The 24312-nt window shown below is 41.1% G+C and overlaps 3 protein-coding genes across 4 annotated transcripts; 1 reads left to right on the top strand and 2 right to left on the bottom strand.

Moving 5' to 3' along the window:
• Positions 1–645: 645 nt before the first annotated feature.
• Positions 646–5281, top strand: polr1e (RNA polymerase I subunit E). The gene is made up of 11 exons (XM_037763793.1): positions 646–784; positions 1091–1194; positions 1358–1434; positions 1893–2034; positions 2296–2440; positions 2628–2738; positions 2870–2966; positions 3067–3197; positions 3298–3379; positions 4165–4296; positions 5000–5281. Exons 1-11 carry the CDS (start codon positions 700–702, stop codon positions 5163–5165), a joined length of 1272 nt encoding a protein of 423 aa, XP_037619721.1. The 5' UTR covers positions 646–699; the 3' UTR covers positions 5166–5281.
• Positions 5225–14612, bottom strand: fbxo10 (F-box protein 10). The gene is made up of 11 exons (XM_037763777.1): positions 14320–14612; positions 12687–13409; positions 11371–12189; positions 11064–11213; positions 10091–10227; positions 8909–8979; positions 8624–8776; positions 8147–8497; positions 7742–8052; positions 6918–7105; positions 5225–6434 (listed from the first exon to the last, which is right to left on the bottom strand). Exons 2-11 carry the CDS (start codon positions 13269–13271, stop codon positions 6254–6256), a joined length of 2946 nt encoding a protein of 981 aa, XP_037619705.1. The 5' UTR covers positions 13272–13409; positions 14320–14612; the 3' UTR covers positions 5225–6253.
• Positions 14613–19994: 5382 nt separating this feature from the next.
• On the bottom strand, positions 19995–23090 carry LOC119484736 (interleukin-8-like). Of its 2 annotated transcripts, none has more exons than XM_037763799.1 (4): positions 22409–23090; positions 22107–22236; positions 21861–21947; positions 19995–20512 (listed from the first exon to the last, which is right to left on the bottom strand). In XM_037763799.1, exons 1-4 carry the CDS (start codon positions 22458–22460, stop codon positions 20509–20511), a joined length of 273 nt encoding a protein of 90 aa, XP_037619727.1. In that variant the 5' UTR covers positions 22461–23090; the 3' UTR covers positions 19995–20508. The 2 variants fall into 2 exon arrangements, with proteins under 2 accessions (XP_037619727.1, XP_037619726.1); XM_037763798.1 differs by having other exon boundaries at positions 22107–22242; positions 22409–23085.
• Positions 23091–24312: the final 1222 nt, after the last annotated feature.

Genomic DNA, 24312 nt, shown 5'->3' with positions numbered 1-24312 from the left:
TTACGAGAATAAAGTTGTAATTTTTCGAGAAAAAAATCGTAATATTACGAGAATAAAGTCGGAATTTTACGAGAAAAAAGTCGTAATATTACGAGAATAAAGTCGCAATTTTAAGAGAAAAAAGTCGTAATATTACAAGAATAAAGTCGTAAATTTACAAGAAAAAAAGTCGTAATATTACGAGAAATAAAGTCGTAATATTATGAGAATAAAGTCGTAATTTTACGAGAAAAAAAGTTGTAATTTTACGAGAAAAAAGTCGCAATATTACAAGAATAAAGTCGTAAATTTACAAGAAAAAAAGTCGTAATATTACGAGAAATAAAGTCGTAATATTATGAGAATAAAGTTGTAATTTTACGAGAAAAAAGTTGTAATTTTACGAGAAAAAAGTCGCAATATTACAAGAATATAGTCGTAATTTTATGAGAATAAAGTCATACATTTACGAGAAAAAAGTCGTAATATTACGAGAATATAGTCGTAATTTTACGAGAATAAAGTCATACATTTACGAGAAAAAAGTCGTAATATTACGACTTGAAAAAAAAGTTGTAATATTACGAGAATAAAGTCGTAATTTTACAAGAAAAAAGTCTATTTATAAAATAAATGAATGCAGTTTATTTACAACTACTGAAATAAAGTGGTTTATCAATCTTGGCGAACCCGGAAGTACAAGGGAGTGAAGCCTCTTGCATGAAGCTCATGACAACAGACATGGCTGCCTCCTGCTCGCTGGTGTGCTGCGGAGAGGAGAGAGACTCCGACAAAGCTGTTATTGGTGACTGTCTCTCGCTTGTTGCTTGTCGCATCTTCTCAGAAGACTATTATAATCATAACAGTGGCAGTAAATGTTGGGTCGTGCTTCTCTTCTCTATTTTAAACAGCTGTTTTGTATTGCACACGTGGGTGCTGCTAGCAGCAGGGCTAGTTGTTCAGTGTTGTGCTTATTGCTAGTGGAGGAGTTGAGTTGGACGTTATTCTCATGTGTACATTGATATAACTTAACGTGTATCCGAAATGTGTTTAAGGTGGTATTAAACACAGGTATTGACAATGTCCTCTTTGTGTTTCTCCTTCTTCACAGTCCGCTTTTCAAACGGCAGCGTCAGAAATGCTGACAAGCTGGATTTCACCATGTACAAGAACACAGATGAGAGTAACCCCAGGAAGAAGAGCAGGAGGTTAATGGTGAGAAACATGAAGGACTGGTATCATCCTCAGCACTGTGTGTTTGCACTGCACGTAACTTTAAAGGTCCCATATTTTGGTGAGATTTTCATGTTTTTTTTATAACAAAGCAGCCTTAATGCCTCTACTTTCATGACAGTGTTGCTTATGTGTTCCTCTCCAGGCTGCTGAATCAGACAGACTGTCCTATGTTGGAAGTAATTTTGGAGCGGGGTCCATGAAATGCAACAACCTTTGCAAGTAGGTTAATGTAGCATGTAGGTCGTTCCTGTTATGCAGCAACATTTCTGTCCTCATGAATTACCTCCTCATATTTTCTTTAAAATGTGTAAAATATTTATAACAAATGGTTTAAATTATAGATTGTTGTCCTCTATATAAAAACACACACAATAATACACAGAATAATGCATATTCAATTTTTCACCCTGTTAGGTCTATGTACCAATATAAACCAGTCCACCCATAAGGATTATTATTTGAATACCTGAGATTGGCCAATATGTTTCCTAGACAGTTAAACATGTCACCGTTCTTATATAATTAAAAAAAAAAGATGAAAAATCTGTTTTTTTTGTTTTTAAAAAGTGAAATGAAATGTTGCTGAATAGCAGGAATGACCCATGTTTTGAGATTTGTGACTGTGAGCCACTGAAGAGAAGGAGAAGTAATAAGTCTGATGTTTGGTGTCTGTTTAGATATTATGTAGGAGTGCTGAACAAGCAGACCATGCAAATGGAGGTGCACAGTGCTCAGCTCTTCAACATGCAGCCTGTTATACCAGGAGAGACAACAGAGGATGCAACACCCCAGGACGCTACGCAGACCTACAGAGACAAGGTACCATGATTTGTCCTTTTTTTCTTAGAATGGACAATTGCATTGCTAGGAAACAGCTTGCATCCATGTTTACTTCCAGAGGACTTAGGTCATTCACATACACCGCAACAGGAAATAAAGTGGGACACATTTGGGATGTTTATGTCTACAACTGTGAAATAGTCTATAAGAGAAGACTGGGCTTAAATAAGAATGAACGTATTGGTATTAACCTTTTCTAATCCCCCAAACCCCTAATCTTGTGTTACATTTTCTGTTCAGGTTGACTCTTTGATTGAGGCGTTTGGCACCAACAAACAGAAGAGAGCTCTGAGCTCCCGCAGGCTGAATCGGGTGGGCACTGATACCTTGCATCTAGCAGTGGCCAAGGCTGCCAACACTGTGATTGGCGAGAAGGGTCTGGAAGGTAAGCTACTTGGAGTCATGGATATGGAAGTCAGTAATCTAAAAATCATCTACTAGTCATCTGAAGGCTCACTGTAAAGAAAGAAAGAGAGGTTGGTTAATAAAGAAAGGAAAAGGTTACCTTGACCCTAAATACGTACTCTTCTGTTCTTCTGTCAATTTGTTTATATATTTTTTTCTTCCCTCAGCTCTACAACAGGAAGTGGCTGAGACAGAGGCCCAAGGAGACCTGGCTCTCCACCTGCCTCCCTGCAACGCAGACGCTGACAGACCTGAGGACGTTTACCTATTTGACGAGCGTATCCTTCATTCTTTGTGTTTGTGTCATTGAGGGAATGCAAGACCTGTAGATGGTGGAACAGATAATATAGTTGGAAGTGAAATGTTCCAGAGTTTGTATGTTCAAGTCATCCTTAATTGACGCACTCAGTCCTGAGTCCAGTAGAGTTTGAGGCTTTGGAGCAGGCTGGCTCCAAGATGGCAGCACTGACCTCTGAGGAGCTGCAGAAGATGAGAGATGACGGCGGGTAGGGTGACACGCTTGCTTCAACATTTTTATAAAGCTACATTTTGTTTTTCCTTGCATTCTAATTATTGTTTGTACTTTTTACTTTTTTTAAATTTAAGGTGCTTATGTGTTGTGAAGCACCTGGAGAACATGCCGACTGTGGGTGAAGCCAGAGATAATATTTCTCGCTGTGCCTTTTACCTTTCTATGCTCCTCAAACTGGCACGGCAGAGGAACATCAACCGCAAGTGTGAGTAACGTTTTTTGCCTTCATCATACATTTGTGAAAAGTGTTCCTACACACGTCTCTGGAGCGCAGACTAATTTATGATTTATGTTTACACGTACAGTTGGGCAGGAGGAAGGCTGTCCTCGCATCATTCAGAACAAACTGCTCAGAACATTCACTGTGGACACATTCAACAATGGCAGGTATGATCAGTAGCACCTGTGAACATGTATTTCACATAGACTGTATATAAGAAGTGGACGCAGTCACTGTGACGTCACCCATTGGTTTGTGGACTGCCGTTTTGAAGCCTTGAGTTTGGCTTTTTGGCCGTCCCCATCTTTTTTTTTTTTTAGAACCAGAAGTGACACGAGAAGGTGGAGCTAAGTACAACCGAACGCTGAATACAAAAATTTTAGGCGACCAAAAAGGTTATAATTAACTTCAATGAACTGAAAACACACCGTGAAAGGGTTAAAGTTGTAAGACGAAAACACATAATTTACTAAATGAACATCATGCTATATTGAAGAAGACTTGAAACTAGCGATTGAGACCATAAACTCATGTTTACAATGTTTACTGAGGTAATAAATCAAGTGAGAAGTAGGCTCATTTTCTCATAGACTTCTATACAACCAGACTTCTTTTTGCAACCAGAGTCGCCCCCTGCTGGCTATTAGAAAGAATGCAAGTCTAAGGCACTTCTGCACTGGCTTCACTTTTCAGACCCAGAGGGTCCCACTGGGCTCTATCTGGAATTTGATTTGGTTGGATTAAATTTGCAACTTCATATTAAAAATTCATTGATATTGCAATGAAAAAAGAGAATGTAATTGTCTCTCACTGTATTTTGCACACAACTTTTTTTTACACCCATATATATTTTTTATATATTAACACATGGGTCTTACTAAAATGATTGTTCCTGCACTGATTTTATTGAAAATACATTTTCTCTGAATTTCACCTTACCTCATTCTTTTAGGCTCCAGAACATGGTGTCAGCATCTATGCGTGCCAAATTAGCAGCTTACTCTCTGGCCCTGCTGCTGCATATGGGTCACATGACCGGTGATCTCACATTACTGCATCGTGACCTAGCAATCACTGAGACCAGGTAAGAACAAAAGGCCTAGTCTGCATTTGTATATGGAAACTGTAGTATGCTTTTTTTTAAATGTGTAACACATTGTGTTGCAGTATGTTACACAAGTGCATTAAATGAAATATTAGAGGTGGTAATGATAACATTGATAAGATTGAGCCACTAGATCTCTCATTCTCCCTCCCCCGTTCCATTGCAACAAGTCATTGCCAGGCACTTACCGTAAATCTCAGCCACTTATCCGTTTATTCCACACTAACTGACGACACAGTGATTCCAACGTTTTTTTACTATTGGCTCACAAGCCTTTTTAGAAGTTGAAACCAAACATCCGATATCTTCCACAGAGATAAACAAAACATTAATTTTGAACCCGCCAACATTTTGAAAATGATAAATTTACAATCATATATTTTTTTTTTCAGTAAAGCCATACTTTTATTCGGGCACTTTTCTAAAGGCTCTGTGGATGTATTATTTAAAAAATATATATTTGTCTACATAAAAAGGTTATCAATAATCAATCAATTAAAAGCAATAACAGATAAGAATTCAAGAAATACTAATTTTCTGTTTTCATATTACTCTTCTTAGCATTATATTTGATGTCAAAATCAATGCCAAATGATCATCACACCACATAAAACACTATCAATATGAGGTGCATTAGAAGAACTGCAAATCCAGTAACTGATGTGTTTGTGTCTTCCTACAGGATGACTGAAGTAGCAAAGTCGATGGGACTGACCCTGATAAAACCGCCCCGGGGGAAGGTTGACGAGGCTGAGCTGCGAGAAACAAACAGGCAGGCCTGTCTCGTTCTACCTCTGGTCAAATATGATCCGTTCATGGAGAGGCGGAAACGCAAGAAAATGCACTGAAGATAAAGATAAGAATTATACATGGAGAGGGTAGGACTATACGAATTGGAAACGCCACAACTGCGAGAACTGTTTATTAATGCATTTTGTAGACAAATAAAGTGGTGAACTTTGTACATGATATTGTTACTTATTGCTTACTGTGCAAGATACAAAAAAAAAAAAGCAGAGAAATGAGCTGTAAACAGATTCTAGATAACATCTAGCGTAGACAGTAAACACATGTAGGCACATTTGTAGACAGCACATATTGCACACTGAATATACTTTTTCCTTCTATAACTGGTTATTACCCGATGAGTGTGTGGTTGTGCGTCACTGTGCAGCGTGTTGATAGTATCTGGAATGAGAACTTGTCCTCCCCTCACTGAATTTCATGAAGTCAAAGAAAGCAGATCACATTTTAAAAACTCACCAGGAAACGGCTCTGTGCAAAGAGGCAGAAGCTTAAGTTTGGCTTTGTTTTTTTTTCTGCTTTTTTTGCATAAACACCTCACACTATGACAACTCCTTCCCTAGCTACAATCATTGATTGAATAAAAAGTCCAACAAGGCACAGCTTTATTTTGTAGCATCTCTCAAGCCTTTGACTCCTGCTAGGATTGAAAATGTGCACTTCCCAACCAGTGAGTCTCAGAAGCAAACTGACAAAACCAACAAAGTTTACAGCAGGTCTGTACATGAATATGAAGTCAGAATGTAAAAGAACATGATTAAGTTAAAGCTTTAGTATGGAATAGGTTTGTTTAAGATGCAGCATGATGATTTGAATGTGTTGTACGCTAGCTTCGCTTCATTAGTGCACATTTAATGAGTGCACTGGCATTTGATCATAAAATTAAAAAAGTCTGATTTCAGATTTACAAAATGTTGTGCCGCCCTACGGTAATGGAAGGTGGATGACCCTTTAGTGGTTATACTGGGAGCAGCCTCTTCTTGGACAGTGACAAGAGGGCATCATTTTGGAAAGTCTTCTCTGGCGAAGGTCAGAGTGCTCCAAATGTACGATTAGACACTAGTTCAAAAGCCTCAAGATGCCGACCTCTGTCGAAAGTCATTCATGTCGGTTTCTAAGTGCTTGCCAGCATTCACAGGATGGAGCAGAACATGCTGCCACTGTGGCAACCACTTTCTACCGTGGCGCTGATCCTGGTCGTCATGGAAATTGCAAGTCTGGAAGGATATTGGGATGAGGAGATGCCAGAAGGGGAGCTGGCCAGCGGACGAGGTGGAGGGTTTTCCAAAACCCAGGGAGGAGCAGATGTACAGCTACAAAATGCAAAGAGATAAAAAAGTTAGAGGGAAATTCGATTTTTTTCAGACAGAAAACTCATAAAAAAAGGTATGAATCAGGACTAGTGCACATGCTGAACCTGCAATAACAGATTTTTTATTTACTTGTGGGCAACGGAAACAAGTTGTGAACATTGACATTAGAACTGCAACCATTTATCGATTAGTTGTCAACTATTAAATTAATCACCAACTATTTTGATAATTGATTTTAGTGAATTTTTTTTTAAGAAGTCAAAACTCTGATTACAGCTTGTTAAATGTGAATATTTTCTGGTTTCTTTACTCCTCTATGACAGTAAACTGAATATCTTTGAGTTGCGGCAAAACAAGACATTTGAGGACGCATTTTGTCTATAGTCGTGTGTGTGGACAGCAGAAGAAAAGGGAGAAAGAGCACAGACAGTAAAGCCACTAATGGTCTGCATATCTGGCACTTTCTGTTGGTTGCCTAGTTACCTGTTATTATGCCTTAGAACATTGTTGTTGCGCAACACACAGCTCTCATTGCCAGGATCCATGTGTAGCAGGTCCTTTTTGTTTCCAGGGCGACCCTGGAACAAGAGATTGTCATGGACGACACCTTTTACTGGCCCTAGCACAGCAACGCCGCAGCCCTGTGCCGGTTGGACACGGTTGCGCAATACCTAAAGAAAAAAGAAAACCATAAAAATTACATAAGTACTTAGTGTTAATATTTCATTTAAAGGTACAGTGTGTAGGATTTGGCGGCATCTAGTGGTGTGGTTGCAGATGGCAACCAACTGAGTACCCCTCCGCTCACCCTCCATTTCAAAGACTGCGGTGACGTGAGCTGCAGAGTGCAAAACTGTGGTAATGCCATTCGTCTCACTCGGAGACCATCCATACCATAATAACACTAATTTAGGAGCCGTCTGACTACAACGGAAGTCAGACGGCAGCTGGCGGTACCACGGTTTTGCACTCTGGCTCATGTTACTGCAGTTTCACAAGCGTATTGGGGAACTACGGTGGCCTTCAGATAATGTAAAAACGTGAAAGGCTCTCTCTAGAGTCAGTGTTTGTTATGTCTGTTCTGCGCTACTGTAGAAACATGGCAGACTCTGAAGAGGACACGCTCCCTATGTAGACAAACGGCTCATTCTAAGCTAACAGAAACACAACGATTATTAGTTTCAGGGGATTATACACTAATGAAAACATGGTTATGAAAATTATATTCCATTGCTGCTAATAGATCCCCCAAAATGTTACACACTGTTCCTTTAAAGAGCTATGTAAAGCGTCTCAGTCCATCTCACCTTGATGTCAGCGCTGCCAGAGACCTGGATCCCATATCCACGGTTTCCAACGACATCATTCTCCACAATCTGCCCGTTGCCACCGAAACTGACACCATGGCCGCTGTTTTTATAGATGCCGTTGCCACGAAGCTCCACTCTGCAGTCTTTCTCCACCGTGACACCACCTCGACCGTTTTCAAGAATGCAGTTTGTAACCAGTCGGGTCAGCTGGCTGCTCTGCAGCACAGCTATGCCAGTGCCACGGTTACTGTTTACGAGATTAGCGAAAACATTCAGGGGCTCGCTGCTCTTCACGTACAGACCGACCGCTACAGAAGGAGACAGGGAAAGATGGAGGGAACATTAGAGACAGGAAGTGAGTGACAATTAACACTATGTGATACTCAACAGGTCTATTATTACCTCCATTGTAGCTCATGCAGTTGCTCTCCACCAGGGCCACGCTGATGGCACGACGGGCAGAGTGGCGCTCATCCTCGCTGTCCAGATCACTCTCCCATGCAAACAGTTCCCCCTCTTCGTTCAAGTTCTCCTGCCCTTCTCTCCCTTCTCCTTCCACTCCCCTCCTTTCCCCGCTGCCTGCTTCTCCACCGATCCCTTCCTGGCCTGGCCAGTTTCCCTCCCTGGCCTCCATGTTCTCTGGGTCTTTCCTGCAGAACACTGCCATCCCATACATACAGTTATGGGTGATGTAGTTTCCCAGGAGCTGCGGGAGGCTGGACGACATAACCCACACACCACAGCCTTTGTTACCTGAAGAAACGAGGAAGAGGAGAGATCAAACACCTGTGCCGTGGTTGGTAAAGATGACATCAAAAGTGAGCTGTTGTATCAAGATAAATGTACGTTGCTGCCATTTATCAGGGTGAAGTTACATACAGTAGACATGATTTCCCTCAATAAGCCCGCGGCCTCTCTCTCCCACCACGACACCGTCTGAGTAGCCATAACAGATGTAGTTGTTCCTCAGGATGGGGTCACCTCCTCTGCGGATATCCACCCCCCCCCACTGGTTCTCTTTGATCACATTCTCTGGAATTAAAATGAATTAATATGTAAAAACAATCAGGTTTATAACCACAAATGGTGCTTTTACGTTCTGTAAAGTGACACGTCAATGGGTGGAAAATCAAGAGCCCATTTGGGATGCTTCTGTGTTATCACCTGTTATCATCCCTCTGCCATTCTCGTTTATAGCAATCCCTGCTGCCTGGCCCTGGAAGATGTGATTCCCACTAAGAGAAAGAGAATATGATTGGAACAGGAGCAAGTATTGAAGAAGTTCAGACTTTATGTAGTAGTCCATGCAGGCTAGGGTTGCTTGTTTTTGTCAGCAACTGCACCCAAAGCATCAGGTCTTAAGACCTGTTTCGACCTCAGGATCTTTCCCCTGGAACAAGGAACCTTTTCAGGAACTCATTGCTAAAGACCGCAGGGACCAGGTCTAAACTATGTTCCAGGGACATTTCCCCCACAAAGAAGGTTCTGGTTGGGGGGTGGTACTTTCTGAAAGTACAGGAAATTTCATGGTGAGGTTTGCAGGGTTGACCGTCGCCGATTGGTGAAACACACAACACTGCTGCTTCATCATGTGTACCGCGTCATTCGTAAAAAAGGAAGTACTCTAGTATCGATTTAGGACTATTTTAGGATGAGTGGAGAGCATTTCTCTGTTTGATAACATAAAAGTAAAGTTAAGCTCTGCTGTTGACTCATTTTAAAAAAGACAGAGAAAAGAGTGAGAGAGCTGAGAGGGTGAGAAGTAGAAGAGACAGACTGTGCGGCGGTGCTGTGAATGAGAGCAAAAGTTATTTTCTGATTGTTTCACGGTAGTTACGTTATAAAGTTCAAATAAATACCCATCAAACACTCAACAGATGATTTACTGTGGAGACAGTAGTCTCCTAGTTTTATAACATTCAGCGTACATCAGTAAATATATGCAGCAGTAAATGTCGTCGCATGAAATGAGCGGATACACTGAAGTGCAGGCTGCAAAGTGTGTTTATCGCTGTGACCAACAGCAGCCCTCGTCCCATGTCATGTTGCTTTTTCATGCGTCAGCGGACTAATTCGCCTAATTTTCACAGGTCTTTAGACCACTATGGAAACAATGGGCTGAAGGAACCTTTTAGTTCCTTAAAAAAGAAGCAGTCCTGGGACTAAAATTACCAGGAACTTCTTGTTGGAATCAACATTATACGACACTGCTTATACCACACTTAAATGCCCGGTTACGTATAGCAGCAAAATACATACCGCTGCAGTGCAGCAGTCATGGTGATCGCAATGGGAAAAGCAGGGACTACACATTCCCGTGCAAGTTAGATGTTGAGTCCGACCTACCTGACCACAGGATTCCCGCTGAAGAGAATATACACGCCCGCTTCCTTGTTGTTGTAGATCTGGTTGCTCCGAATTGAACCTTTTCCATTGCCAAGGACAACAACCCCCGAACGCAAACCACTATGTATTTTGTTGCACTGTGGAATGAAAGACAGAATGAGAGAATAAAAATGGAGTAGAGGAGACAATCATACTAAGAGCATGTTTAGAAATGTACCTACTGATGTTAAAAAACAAGTGGATCAAATGTGAGCTTCTATTCATCACTTTTAGTGTGTTTCCTAAATGTCCACTCGGCATGTCTTTTTATTATGGACACCGTTTGTTTTCACAAAACGGCTTCTTCACGACATTATGTGAGTTATTTGATAGTGTACAAGCTCTGAAGTTACTGATAAGATGTAAACGGCAAGGGTGCGATGTAGAGTTGTTCCGACACCGATACCAGTATCAGAAATGCGTCCGATAGTGCCCAAAATTCAGGAACGGGTAGCGGCGAGTACGCCAGTCTATGCAGAGATCAGATACCATTATTTATTAACCCAGAAAAAAATCTACTTGTTTAACCGGAAATCAATTTTTCTTCGCCGCTCCAAAACGGTAGCCTTCACTGTGCTGTTGCCCTGGATGTATCATGGCTGCCAATGGCAACTACTGTCCACTATCCATACATGGTCAGTAGTAAACAGCTGTTAAATAATAATAATAACTTTATATATTTTTTTTTTATCACGCTGGTATCAGATCGGTACTCTGTATCGGCAAATAGAGCAAGTTTAGGTATCAGAATCTGTATCAGAAAGGAAAAAAATGGAAATCGGAACCTAAAACAACCCCCAATCTAACTGAGTATCCATGACAACTGACTGTGAGATGCTGTTGAACGCTCTGGGAAAAGCTAATAAGTGGACCTCATTTTGTTAAATGTGGGTATTGTTTCCTTGACTACAACAGAAAGTGGAGCAACAATTACCACAATGATGGGGTTAGCCCCTTTTCGGATGTCCAGCCCCGCCTCCCCGTTCGAGTGGATGTTGTTTTCTGCGATGAGGCCCTGAGCAGAGAGGCGCAGGAACACACCTGATGCACGGCACTCGCACACCTCGTTTCTCAGCATCACTACCTGAAGGAGGTAAAGAGAGGTAGCTCAGGTAACACTTAGAATAGGAAACCGCTGCTTAATTACTCATGATCTGAGCTACTTCCTTTACTTGATACATGACTCAAAAGGTATGCAGACACTCCATTAGTCTGAAGTGAGTTATTATGATCTTATTTACTGTGGAGTTCTGGATGCAGCGGACAGCATAGTTCAGCCCACGGAAAACATTGCCCTCCAGCCGAGCTTGTCCGTAATTAGACAAATGCACGCCACCCTTCCCTTCCCTGAAGAGGCAGCGTCTGAGGATGCAGCCGAGGGTGGAGGCCGCCAACATCTGAGCCTCTGGGTCCCTGTCTAGTTCCTGCTGAAGGGTGAGGGGTTCAGGGGTCACGGATGGTGGATCCGGGGAGGAGGCCAGTGGCAGAGAGCCATCTGGTCGGGGCTTGAGCAAATGGGACAGGCCGTGATGGTCACAAGGGATTTTGTAATCCAAGATAAGTGAGTTTTTGGTGTTGTTAGTTCCTCCTCCATCTCGGTTCTCCTCCTCCTCCTCGCTGCGGTCGCCATCGCTCCAGCCATCTTCAATCACCGTGCCCTGACACACTGCGTCCACCCCGGTCCTCCTCTGCCAGTCTTCTATGTTCACATGCTCCTTTTTAACAGTAGCACCTGGTGGTTGATGCCCACCAGTGGAGCCAGCCAGAGGGCCACTGGGAGGGCTAGATACGCCACATGATGGGAACGTCCTGGCCAGGGCGGCCAGGTGTTTACAAGCCCAGTTCCTTTCTGACACCGGAGGACCTTCAACAGTCACAGAAGCGGTGTCACTTCCCGAGAAGTCACAGCTGTCCAACAAACTGACGACAACGCCCAGCAGGTGGGCAGAGCTGCCTTGTGAGAAGGAGCAGAAGCGAGCCTGGCAGGTTCCCGGGCCGCGGATTTGCAACTGAGCCCCCTCAAAGTTGCAGTTATCCAGCTGGACGTGACCCCACGACGTCTAGAGTGAAGCATATTCAGAAATTGTGAGTTTGAAACAAGCCGTTAGGATTTCTGTCCATTTGTGATGTCACAAATATACAATATTTAGACCATTACAAGGTTTTAAACGTAAACATTCTAAATGTGTCCCAGTTTATTTCCTGTTGCAGTGGATGTTAATGACATCAGCTGACAGGAAGTAAACATGGACCCAAGCTGTTGCCAGGCAACGCAATTCTGTTGCAATTTCGTGGAAATGCACTAAAACGGAGCGTTTCAGACAGAAGGTAAATACAGGTATATTCAGGCAGACAGTATGAGGAAAATAACATTTTTTTTTTTAACATTACAGCATGTAAACATGTTCTAGTAGAAACACAAAATACAAGTATGAACCTGAAAATGAGCACGATATGGGACCTTTAAGATATTTCAGGTGAGCCGACTAGGTTATTGTGAACACTTGAGAAGACATTACTGTATGAAGAAACCATCATGACAAGCTGTTCACTTCACCTTGTAAACCACCGTGGAGAACCAGGGTGGCATGAACACCAGATTACACAGCCGGGCAGTAGGGCACTGCTGCTCCATACACACCAGGAGGGCCACCTCGCCCAATCGACCCAGCCCGACCAGCTCCACAGGCACCTTCAGGGCCACTTCAGCTTGCTCCTCATACACCCCCGGGTGGAGAACGACACGGTCATACGGCCCCACTGCCCCGAGGGCCCCGCGGAGGGTCTCAAACTCGAATCCGGGCCCCACATGCCAAACCCTGCGGTCCTTTCGACGACGGAAAAAGAGGAGGCAAGCAGAGGACTGGAGCTCCGGCCCGTTTTGAGTCCAGGTGCGGGTGGAGAGGGCGTGCTGCTTCAGGGCCTCTCTCCAGGACGGGGGCTCCTGGTGGGGCTGACTGGGCCAGTTGGGGTGTCGGCATTCGGGGCAGCCTAAGCAGAGTTGTCTCCAGCGGGTGTTGTCCAGTGAGAGGATGAGCTCTCGCCAGGCACGGCACACCTGGCAGCAGCGGCCCAGGTCAGGGAGCGGGAGATAGGCCAAGATAACCCTCCACAGCTCCACGGGGAGGCTGCCCACCTCCATGGCAGCAGCAGAGAGACAACCGCCCGGCTGGAGAGACAACCGCCCGGCTGGGGACACACCGCCCGGCTGGGGAGACAACCGCCCGGCTGGGGAGACAACCGCCCGGTTGGGGAAGCACCGTGACGGTTAGGTTGGAACCTGGAAACACACACACGCACTCACACATGAGGAGCGGACGTCGTGACGCTCCGTTTCTCGAATCGCGATGCCACGCTACCAGAATGCATTGCGCGGCTGCTTACATAGACAATGAATGGGAAGCGTGGAAAGGACAGAGCCTGTGGACACGTACCAGGAGCGTCCCAACGCCCGCTCCTCATTTGCATAAAGTTGAGGTCTAGTCTACTTTATGCAAATCACGGGCGTCCGACTCGACTCGCCGCCTCTCGAAACTCCAGAGAATTTTTTTAAATAAACGTCGTCGATTCAAAATAAAGACAGATTCAGCAACTGCAACCTCAAATGTTTTCAGAAACACATTTCGGTGAACTATTTTTCGTGAAATAAGAGAAGAAAGTTCCAAACGAGCCTCCATACTGTTTCCGGTTTGAAAGCTGGGAGCAGCAGCCAACGGAGGGAAAGCGTTCATCCAATCAGGTGGGGACAGCCTGTGTCTAGTGACAGCCAACCAAGCGTCCAATGTTCGGAAGCGTCGCATCCCCTCGCGATAAAAAACGCCCGTGGACACGTACCATTATCGTTCACTTAAAAGAGCCGGCTCAATGAACAGGCTCGTTCGCAACCTCCACATCACTAGCGTTAACCGTTACACAACAATAACTGACACAACGGTCGGCTGTTAGTGTAACTCAGCCAGATAAACCGTGTTGTTTTAGCAGGAAAACAACACGTAGCGAACTAGACATGGAAGAAAAATGATGCGGTAATATTTAATTAAACGTTACGTGACTAATATCTCCACGTAAGGCCTGCAATATTATCTTTAAAGTGAGCTAATGACGGTTAGCCAGGTAAGTTGTTGTTTTCGAACCTTTTTGGAACGTGACGTCACCCACAATATCATCACAGGGAAGCAACAAAGCCTTACCTCGTTACCAGACGTATCAACACATGTCTGGTGAATGCTCAGCTACCTTTCCAGCGTTACATGTTTCTCTCCTCAGTGCTTCCTCAGTGAGTTCATAACAAATCCATGATGACTGCAGATGTGTGCCATCGAAATGGAGTTTCAGACAATTGCTTCCAGTTTACGGCAAAAGAAGAGAGATCACGAAACAAACACAGAACAGAGAGAGAGCTGAGAGCTGAGGTCCATCTTCCGCTTCCCAGAGTGGGCGTTAACCTTATGGAGGGAGAGACTGCTGTTAAAGGTCCCATATCATGCTCATTTTCAGATTCATACTTGGATTTTGTTTTTCTACTAGAACATGTTTTCATGCTGTAATGTTAAAAAAAAAACTTTATTATCCTCATATGGTCTGCTTGAATATACCTGTATTTACCCTCTGTCTGAAACGCTCCGTTTTAGTACATTTCAACGGAATTGCATTGCTAGGCAACAGCTTGGGTCCATGTTTACTTCCTGTCAGCTGATGTCATTCACATATACTGCAACCATGAAACAAACTGGGGCACATTTAGAATGTTTATGTTTAAAACCGTGTAATGGTCTAAATATTGTATATTTGTGACATCACAAATGGACAGAAATCCTAACGGCTTGTTTCAAACGCACAATTTCTGAATCGGGCTGTGTGTATTTCTCCGTATATTGAGCGTTTTGCTAGTTTTACAGTATTTATAAAGCACTTAAACCTACTGTATAATATAAAAGACGTGAAAATTTCACTTTTTACAATATGGGACCTTTAACATCGTTGTGATACAGTATGTGTGTGGTTAAAGCTGATGCTACAGAGAGAGGGGTGGTGCTATAACCTCATCTTGCCTCTCACATCTCTGCCTCCATCCTCACCAGACATAAAGTATTACTATAGTGTCTTTCACAATAGTCAAACATTTTGGTCTGAATGTCTCAAGAAACTTGCAGAAAAATGTTGCTTCCAAACTCACACCCAGTGTCTGTCAAATACTTATTAGCCCACAGTTGCAAATAATAAACCATAGATGTGTCTGTCTACCCTGTCACTGACATATACTTTACAATATTCAAGATTCAAGATTCAAGAGTTTTATTTGCCATTTGCACCCAAGTACATTGGAATTCTGAGCAGTTTACACCGAGTCAGCTTTAAGAAAAGAAAAAAGGTAGAAAAGGCACAAGGTAATTACAGTACAAAATAAGTAGCACACAATAAGCACACAACTCAACACAATAAATAAATAAATTATTAAAACATAAAGCGCCCTCAGTGTAGTCAATAAATAAACTAAACTACCCTCTGCATAGGAACGATACCCCCAGAATACAAATATACAGTATTTTAAAAAATTTATATATTTCAGACAATTACACAGTGGAAGGCAGCATAATTCACAGCATTTCAGTCCATTCAGTTCAGGTTTACTGTGTGTCAATGATGGTATGGAGGTGAGGTGTGGGGTATTTGTGTCCCTCTTTAATGTCCTTTGCCACCAGTCTTATTGTAGCTGGGAAGAAGCTATTGTGAAACCAGAGGTGCTCTGTGAGTGGAGATGCTCTCTGGCCTGTGGTGCCTCAGGTTGGGTCCTGATTCCCTCCACCTGAACAGAGAGTGAGCTGGGTGGTGTCTGTCCCTCAGGATGCTCTGTGCCCTCCTCCTGCAGCACTGGGTGTATATCGTGTCCATGGGGGGGAGGTTAGAGCCAGTGATTTTTTCCCCAGTATTGTATTAGATATTGTTAAAAGTGCTGTTATTGCATTATAATAACAACAAGTGTCACCGTTTTGTGATGCTCCTTTCCCATTCAGGGTTATTGCTGTCTTTTAAATTATTCACTTTTAATGTAAAATGCAATTTTTAAACAACCAGACACAATTGTCAAGTATTTAATACACTTATCAACATGGGAATGGGCAAATATGCTTACTTTATGCAAATGTATGTATATATGTATCATTGGAAATCAATTAACAACACAAAACGATGACAAATATTGTCCAGAAACCCTCACAGGTATGGCATTTAATATAAAAACATATGTTAAAATCATAACTTGGCAAACTCAAGCCCAACAGGCAACAACATGTCAGTGTGCTAACTTGACTATGACTAATTATTAGCCAACAGTTGGAAATAATAAACCATAAGATGTTTACCCTGTCACTGACATATACTAAAATATTGTTAAAAGTGATGTCCTTGCATTATAACAACAAGTGTCACAGTCAGTCTTGGGATGCTTCCTTCCCATTCAGGGTTATTGCTTTCTTTTAAATCATAAGCATGTATTGTATCTTACTGTAATGGGATTTTATTTATGAGAATGTTCACAAAATATTAAATGCTAGATACATCCTCTGAGAATCATTGTGGAGAAAGCCCTTGTTTGACTTAGAATGCAATTTGCGGTTGTTTATTTTTCCTCCTTCTCTTACAGGAGGACTTTGGCAAAGCTCTGAAAGTTGCAGGAGACCAGATGGTGGCGGCAGCTTTAACAGCCCAGTGATGTCAACCAAGCAAAATAACTGGACCAGCTTCAAAGTAGGTTTTATATTTGCAGCTGTAGCCCAATTGTCTGACTTTCCTGGACTTCTTCTGAAGTTTTCTTCTAGGTTTTGAAGGGCTTAAAGGGTCAATAGGTAACATTCTACTTCAACTACTCCCTAGCACAATATGACCATGATAGAGTGCTGCAGGAATGAGTCCTAAAACCCAGAAATGAGTCAGCATTTTAGCACTTCTGGTTCCCTTGTCTCAAAGTCAATGTTTTTTGTGTGGGTTTTTCGTTAGATGACTGAAATAAGGTCTGTGGTTAACACAAACTTAAGAGATTTTAATGTTGTGTTCTACGACATAAAATATGTCAGGAAATACCCCACTCGTGCATTTTGAAGCTTTTACGTGTCTTAAAAAAAGGCGTTGTGGCTAAATGAGACTACTAAACATCATCACGCCGACTCTTCTGCCTTTACAGCCTTGTTGTGTATACTCACGCTCAGGGTCTGAAATTAACTTTTTTCACTGCCTGCCACTGTGACAGACAAGTATTTTTTTTTGTCCGCCACTCAGAAATTGTATCTGCCACTTTTGAAATCTCTGTGCTAAATGAAGGAATAACATTTTAGATATGATGTCATTCAATGTTCAATATATTTTACACAAAAAACATTATATGCATGGTAAATTACAGTGTTCAAATTACACCGTGGCTTCCGGGGAGCCCTATTTTTTGGGGCAGTTAGGGTACTGCACACAATACTGTACTGTATTATGTTATTGTCATCTATAGTGGTTATTTGCTTAAAAACACACAATTCAAATGATTATGATTATTTAAATATTTGCTTTAATTAAAAAAATCTTGGCAAGCTGTTTAGAGCTAGTGTTAGGAAGTCAAACAGGTCATAATTTTCTCTCTATTATCTATTTTATATTGTTGTGAAAACATCTACAAGCAACTGGATTTATTCAAGTTTCTCACCAAAAACTTCCTCCTCAGGTTTAGTAGCGTCATGCTGTTGAGCGCTTTATTTTCTCTCTGCCGTGTTTTTGGTCCCAAACAAACTGAAACATGATACTTGGTACATATGCGTCAATGTGCATGTGTAACTGTCAGTAAGCATCAACACAGAGGAATCGATAGACACTGAGGCATAAGATGCCAAGAAATCGGACAACTAGGAACCGGTTCTCTAGTCCCATCTCTAGTGTTTTCCCTGTCTGCCAAAGTGGCGGGTGTCCTGATGATTTCACCCGCCACTGCCAACAATTTACCCGCATTTGGCAGGTGGCGGACGGCGGGTGCTAATTTCAGACCCTGCTCACGCTCATGCAATCATGGTGTAACGTTAGTTTTTTACTTCTGCCGATTGTATTCACCCTTTAAAAAAAAAAAGGTGGTGTTGATTTGTGGAGATTATCTTGCTGGACAAAACATGTAAGTATCATAAACTTGTGTTTGCCACAGAGTTTATTTTCTGCAATAATCCAATATCCAATGGAAAAATCACATTGTTTTTTTTGTCGAGGGAACCAGGGCAGTGCTAACTTTCTGGTTGGACTACAAAAATACTTCATCCCTGCAGCACTCAAAATACATCAGGCAGAGTCAGGTGACAGGGAATGGTGGGAACACTGGGGTTAATGCAGGGCAGGTGGGAGTGGCTGGATCTGAAATAGTAATTAGTTCCAGGGGGAATAAAGCAGACATGGATTAAGAGCTGGCTGATGTTGTGATACACTCTACTGTATTTTACCAGGTGATTTGACTCCTGGATTTCAAAACTATGTTTTATATTTTGTTAACTCAACCCCTTCAATTAAAGGCACTCTTAATTTCCTCCTTTGTCCAACTTCTGTTCTATAACAGGGTTGATTTTTTTTTCCTGTTCTTAACAATATTGCTTAGATATATTCCCTTTTTGTCCCCCAAGGAAATGTCAGAGAAACACAGGGGCTTTATTTTTCTGAAGGCAGATGTTGATGATGCTCAGGTAGCCTAAATGATGCACATAACATTTAGAAAACTGTATATAATATGTAACTAGAAATGTTAATGTCTTTTATCAGGAACCTCAGAGCATAGTATTGATGGTAGGACCGTATGATTCGATCTACTTCTGTGGAACTCAGTGGAGAAATTCAGTTGAGTTTCTTTTGAAGAAAAACAAATCACTAAGTAGCCTTTGCCAGAAATGACAGCACTGATAAGAGGGAGTTTGAGATTGCATTATTAATCGCTGGATCAGGATCAGCAATGCTGTGGTGTGGTTGGCTCACTTCTCTATTTTTGTGGTTACGTAAAGCTGTACAGCAGCTGCTTTTCTTGTAAAAAATGATGATGATAATACAAAGAAAGACTGTTTAACTTTTGGGAAATGTTGCACTAAAATCTTACAACATCAACAATGTCTGCTGCCAAATAAGGAGTGCACTTTAAAGCCACAAAGAATGATTATAGTCCTGACGGTGTGCACCTTTGTCCAAGAGGTGGCGGTGTCCTTCCACTGAGTAATTGAATCTGATGCTGCAGGCACGCTGTACTACATGACACAACCAAAGAAACACTGTTTGAAATGTTGTTTTACTAATTGTATTTTCAGGACATTTTAATAACTGAGACAGAGATTTGTTTAGTGGGACGGTGCTCTTCAAGACAGACCTTTATTTAAAATATGCTTTCTAAAAACACCATTTGGTGAGTTATTGTGAATGCAAGAGACAAAATCAGAGATCATGTCTGAACTCTGGGTGACAGTAATGTGGAGTCCAATGTGAAAATGTCAGCTTTAATCAAATTAAACATATTGTGTTTGGTTGCCATTTTTTTGACATCCAAAGTTTCATCATTATGGTTGATGTGACTTGGTTTAAACAAAAGAGCCTAGCTGGAATTTTACCCAACATTTTAAAATACTTATATTAAAGGTCTATGTTATATTATATTATATTATATTATATCTTTCAACAATGTTATTTTTCATTGCTAGATGTTCTACAAAACCACAATAAATCAGTTGTTCTGATAAAATCATGGATTTAAACCATGACTTATGTTGCTTTACCCTCCTCGCACGCTGACTAACGAGAAGTCTCACTTAAATGATCTAAAAAAAAAAAAAAATCTCAAAAGAGAAGGACTGAGGGAGACATAAACAGATTTCTGGTTTGTAAATCATGTCACAATTTATTCAAAATCATTGTCTTAGTATTTCAGATGAAAATGTTTATGCATGTTTTTTTGTAGACATAGGCGAACACATGACTTTGATTATTTAAAACATCTACTGTATAGAATCTCTACTGTAGAAAACATGCAAACAAAGCTGATACGTAAAAACAACAACAAGGCTGGAAACACAAGTTTGTACACAGACACTACATTTGAATTTCATTCTATCCTGCAGTCTGCAAATATATACCATTTATATCGTTCATTTAACTCACTGTTCTTTTACAATTATTTGCATTCATCAAAGTGTTTTAATTGCTTACAAAAAACCATCACCAAGCCACCGGCACCATGCCTTTATTTGTGGAATGGAAAAGTTTAGCTCTCTGTGCTCCATCAGTGCAGTCTGTGCTTCCACTTTGAACTTAAGTGGTGATGAAAATGTGACTCTAACAGATCTTTCCCTCTGAGCCAGATCTGTGAAGGTTGGTCTTTAAGTTGTCTACCTGCAGTACAAAAAAAATTACATATGTTATAGAGTAGGCAATCTCACTTCACTTACTCACATACTGAATATGGAATTGGTGACAGATGATTTGCTCACTATTTGATCACAATGAAATTAATTAAAAATATGTATATATATTTTTAATTACTTTTATTTAATGACTCGTTTCATCCATACGTGTACTTTGTTCTCCATGATACACACTCATTTTGTCATACAGTATAAATAAAACAAGACAAAGAACATCATATATATGAATCCAATACCAGTATTATTAAGTGAGGGGAAGAAGGACAAATAATAATAATAATAATAATAATAATAGTGATTAAATTAGTAAGTAAAAAAAATGAAATTTATTAAAATGATCCTAATCAAAGTACAGGGAAATATTGGAAATAAATAATGGTATAATAAATTAAGACCTAACTGAATAAAAGGTAGATGAAAGCTGATTGCGAAACAGTATTAGAAAGAAACAGCTATAGAGTATGTCATCATAATAGTTCCCCTTACTCTGCTAAACAGTTAAACATACTTCCCCAAGGGCTAAAGAAATCAAATAAATACAGGAGAAAAGACAATCAAAACATGGGCCATTAAAATGTTATTTTAGTTCTTATGTTTGCAGTGTCCTCTTTCTCCATCTATTATTGGCTATGTGTCTTTGATTTCTGATTATATATGTTATTCTTTCCATAGTATGTACTTGGTTGAATCCTCCATGTCTGTGTTTGTTTGACACCAATTGCATGTGATTGCTTTCAGTGCAGTAGTTCTAAAGATTCTTGCCAAGAAGATAGTACTTGATGACGTCCAGTGGGAATTTTACTTTGAGTGTCATCTCAACTTTGTTATGTATTGTCTTTAACTATCATTTCATATGTGTTTTTATTTCCCAATTTAGAGTAAGAATTAGAATTAGACTGGGACTTTTCGTTTCGTTTCGACTCTACGTTAGTGTCTTGGAAGAAAGCTGATGACTCTTATTTTCAACAACCCTCGATTAACCAGTAAATGACTAATGATTGATCAGCTTCCTGGAAAGTTAATTGTCGTTTAGGAGAAGATGTGATAACTTAAATTCTCTTCTGCGAACATCTTCAAATTTCCCTGATCTGTGACTAAGCATGTAAACACAATGAATTACTAACTGAATAAACCAGAGTTGCCTCTCAGTCGTCAATAAGGTGATAAAATCCCCTCCTGTAGTAAGATGTGCCTCGGACTGTGCAATCCTTTCAACTCTTTACCTTGAACATGAAGAATTTTTCTTGTTCATATGAGGTCCGTTCTAATGCTGATCTATTCACACATTCACAAAAATACAGTGAAGAGAAACTTACCCTGCCAGTTTCCTCATTTCAAGCATTTTTTTGACCCAAGGAGCGTCCGGGTGCAGACAAATCCTTTGCCCACCCTTTTTAAGAGCACTGCAGGATCAAAGACAGGTCAGAGACATCAGACACGGTAAGACTTAGTAATATTGCACCAGACCCATTAAGACACCAGTATTCACCTCTGGCAGCTTTCTAGTGTTTTATGAGTACAAATAAACAGAACAACTGCTAAACTTTGGCCCCAGGTCTTACATAATCTCAATGTCATTGCAGTGGGAGCTGCGAGGGTTCACCTCCACCTCTTCTATGTTACGAAGTCGAATGAACCTTGTCTCCCTGCTGATGCATCGACATCGCTGGGTCACTTCATGACCCTCCAGACTGATACCTGAGGTTGTGAGAGGTAAGAGAAGAAACAAAGTACTGATTGCTAAATGCAGATCACTTGACACAAATCACAGAGTGCATGGATGCCAGCATCAAAGAGAGTAAAGCATTATTTCCAAGACATAAATATTCTTATATTTTAACAGCAATTGACAGATTAGACTCACCCTCGGGGATTGCCAGGAAAACCAGGAGTGCCACAATAGTGATGATAGACATATCTGAAGCTGAAGTCAGAGTTATAATCTAATTTTTAAGAAATAGTGTTAGCCCATAGACTACAAACATTCGTAGAAAGCTCAGCCGTTCCGCTCCGCAGTTGTGATGCAAGTCTTCTCCGTAAGCCCTTTTCTACTCTTGTATAATTTCTCCTCCCTTCACTTATTCCAAGGAACTGAGTTTTTTTCATTTCATCATTACCTCTGTGGGAAGAAGGAGTGTTAGACTGCTAAAGAAGTGAATTTAGTACTATTTCCCACAGGACACAATGCTCATTTATTTGTAGTTATTTAGATTCATGGAAGCTATTTTCATGCTTCTTCTTCTTCTTCTTTATATAGCATTTATTTTTGATGATTTTTGCTCTATCTCACTGAACTGGTGCAGTTTGCAAGCCTGGATGACATTTTGAGGTGTTATCTTCAAAAACACATAAAAAGATGTTTCATGCAAAAAGAATTTTCCTGTGAAAACTGTCTATTGTTTGCTGCAGGGAGTTATCTGGAATGAGCAACTTCACATCTGTTCTCCCTTAAACAAATCCTAAATGTTCCCCTTTCCAGCTAAATTCCTACATTCTCAAGACTATTGTCACATTCTAGCTCTCTGTTGCCCTCTTCAGGCCCATTCCCATGCCCTCAGACTATTACCAAGCCCCCCCCCCCGTTGGCATTTTCCATCAGTCCACCAGATCCACTCACAATTTCCCTTTTTTCCCAATCACCTGACTGCCACACATCTACACCTGCATGCCCGATCACCCACCTTTCCCACAATCCAGCTCCACATATACTGTATATACAGACTACTGCTTTAATGTTTGATTGAATGAATCACAATTGTCCCGCCTAGACCGCAAGCGTATCAGATGCGTTTTTCACTTGCACGTCCCACGCAAGTTTTTCTTTCTCAGTTTAATCTATGCAGCCGTCTGCACTGGCTCCGTGCAGGTAAACTGCAGTCCACTGTGTAACGCTTCATGTTGACTGTTTAACGCTTCCTCTGAACAGAAACTGTCAGTTGGTCGTTGGACTCTGCCGCCTACCGGCTGCTAACGGCTAAGTAGCTCCCCTCAACGACATGAAAAGTTGTAGTCAGTGCTCGGTTCAGTTTTTTTATTTGCTAAACAATATAGAAAAATTCGTAATCTGTAGCGGAAAATCCAAACTAAAAAAGTTGATGACTTGTTGAATCACTGCAACCGGAGGCTGATGGGTCCAGTAGTTTGCAAATCGTTAGGCCATCCGCCACTTTGGCAGGAAAACGCTAATCATGGGAAAAGAGAACCGGTTCCTGTTGAGAACCAGTTCCAAAAATATGGCGCCAATACTATTAAACCTGAGAGACACACCCTATTTTTCCCTCATAATGGTACACTGTGAAGAACAAATCTGTGTTGAAATCAACAAGAGGAGATTTAAAGGTTTTGGCGAGAAACTGGAATAAATAGAGTTTTTGTTGGAGATGTTTTCACAGCAATATAGAATAGATATTAGAGAGGGAATTATGACCTGTTTAATTTCCTAACACTAGCTTTAAGCAGCTTATAATACATCATTAAAACTATACTGATGCAAAGATTTCTTTTAATCAAAGCAAACATTTAAATAAAAATACAATCATTTATTTCCTAATTATTTTACTTGTGTTTTTATGCAAATGACCACTATAGATGACATTAACAAAGTACAGGACAGTACCCTCCCACCCCCGAAAAATAGGGCTCCCCGGAAGCTACAGTGTAATTCAAACACTGTGATTTATCATGCATATGATGCATTTATTGTCAAATATATCGAACATTGAATGGCATCAGCTCTAAAATGTTATTCCTTCATTTAGCGCATAGATT

The sequence above is a fragment of the Sebastes umbrosus genome, chromosome 3, assembly GCF_015220745.1.
Source record: "Sebastes umbrosus isolate fSebUmb1 chromosome 3, fSebUmb1.pri, whole genome shotgun sequence".
Taxonomy (NCBI): Eukaryota; Metazoa; Chordata; class Actinopteri; order Perciformes; family Sebastidae; genus Sebastes; species Sebastes umbrosus.
This window is presented reverse-complemented; position numbering and strand designations above follow the sequence as displayed.

Excerpts from the sequence above, each read along its gene's own strand:
- polr1e (XM_037763793.1), top strand. The coding sequence starts at position 700 with ATGAAGCTCATGACAACAGACATGGCTGCCTCCTGCTCGCTGGTGTGC. Across the intron at positions 2,441-2,627 it reads TGGCGAGAAGGGTCTGGAAG|CTCTACAACAGGAAGTGGCT; the intron begins GTAAGCTACTTG and ends TTCTTCCCTCAG. Across the intron at positions 2,967-3,066 it reads AAGATGAGAGATGACGGCGG|GTGCTTATGTGTTGTGAAGC; the intron begins GTAGGGTGACAC and ends TTTAAATTTAAG.
- fbxo10 (XM_037763777.1), bottom strand. The coding sequence starts at position 13,271 with ATGGAGGTGGGCAGCCTCCCCGTGGAGCTGTGGAGGGTTATCTTGGCC. Across the intron at positions 11,214-11,370 it reads GCTGCATCCAGAACTCCACA|GTAGTGATGCTGAGAAACGA; the intron begins GTAAATAAGATC and ends TACCTCCTTCAG. Across the intron at positions 8,498-8,623 it reads TGAGGGAAATCATGTCTACT|GTAACAAAGGCTGTGGTGTG; the intron begins GTATGTAACTTC and ends TCGTTTCTTCAG.
- LOC119484736 (XM_037763798.1), bottom strand. The coding sequence starts at position 22,460 with ATGTCTATCATCACTATTGTGGCACTCCTGGTTTTCCTGGCAATCCCC. Across the intron at positions 22,243-22,408 it reads TTTCCTGGCAATCCCCGAGG|GTATCAGTCTGGAGGGTCAT; the intron begins GTGAGTCTAATC and ends TCACAACCTCAG. Across the intron at positions 21,948-22,106 it reads TGCAATGACATTGAGATTAT|TGCTCTTAAAAAGGGTGGGC; the intron begins GTAAGACCTGGG and ends TTGATCCTGCAG.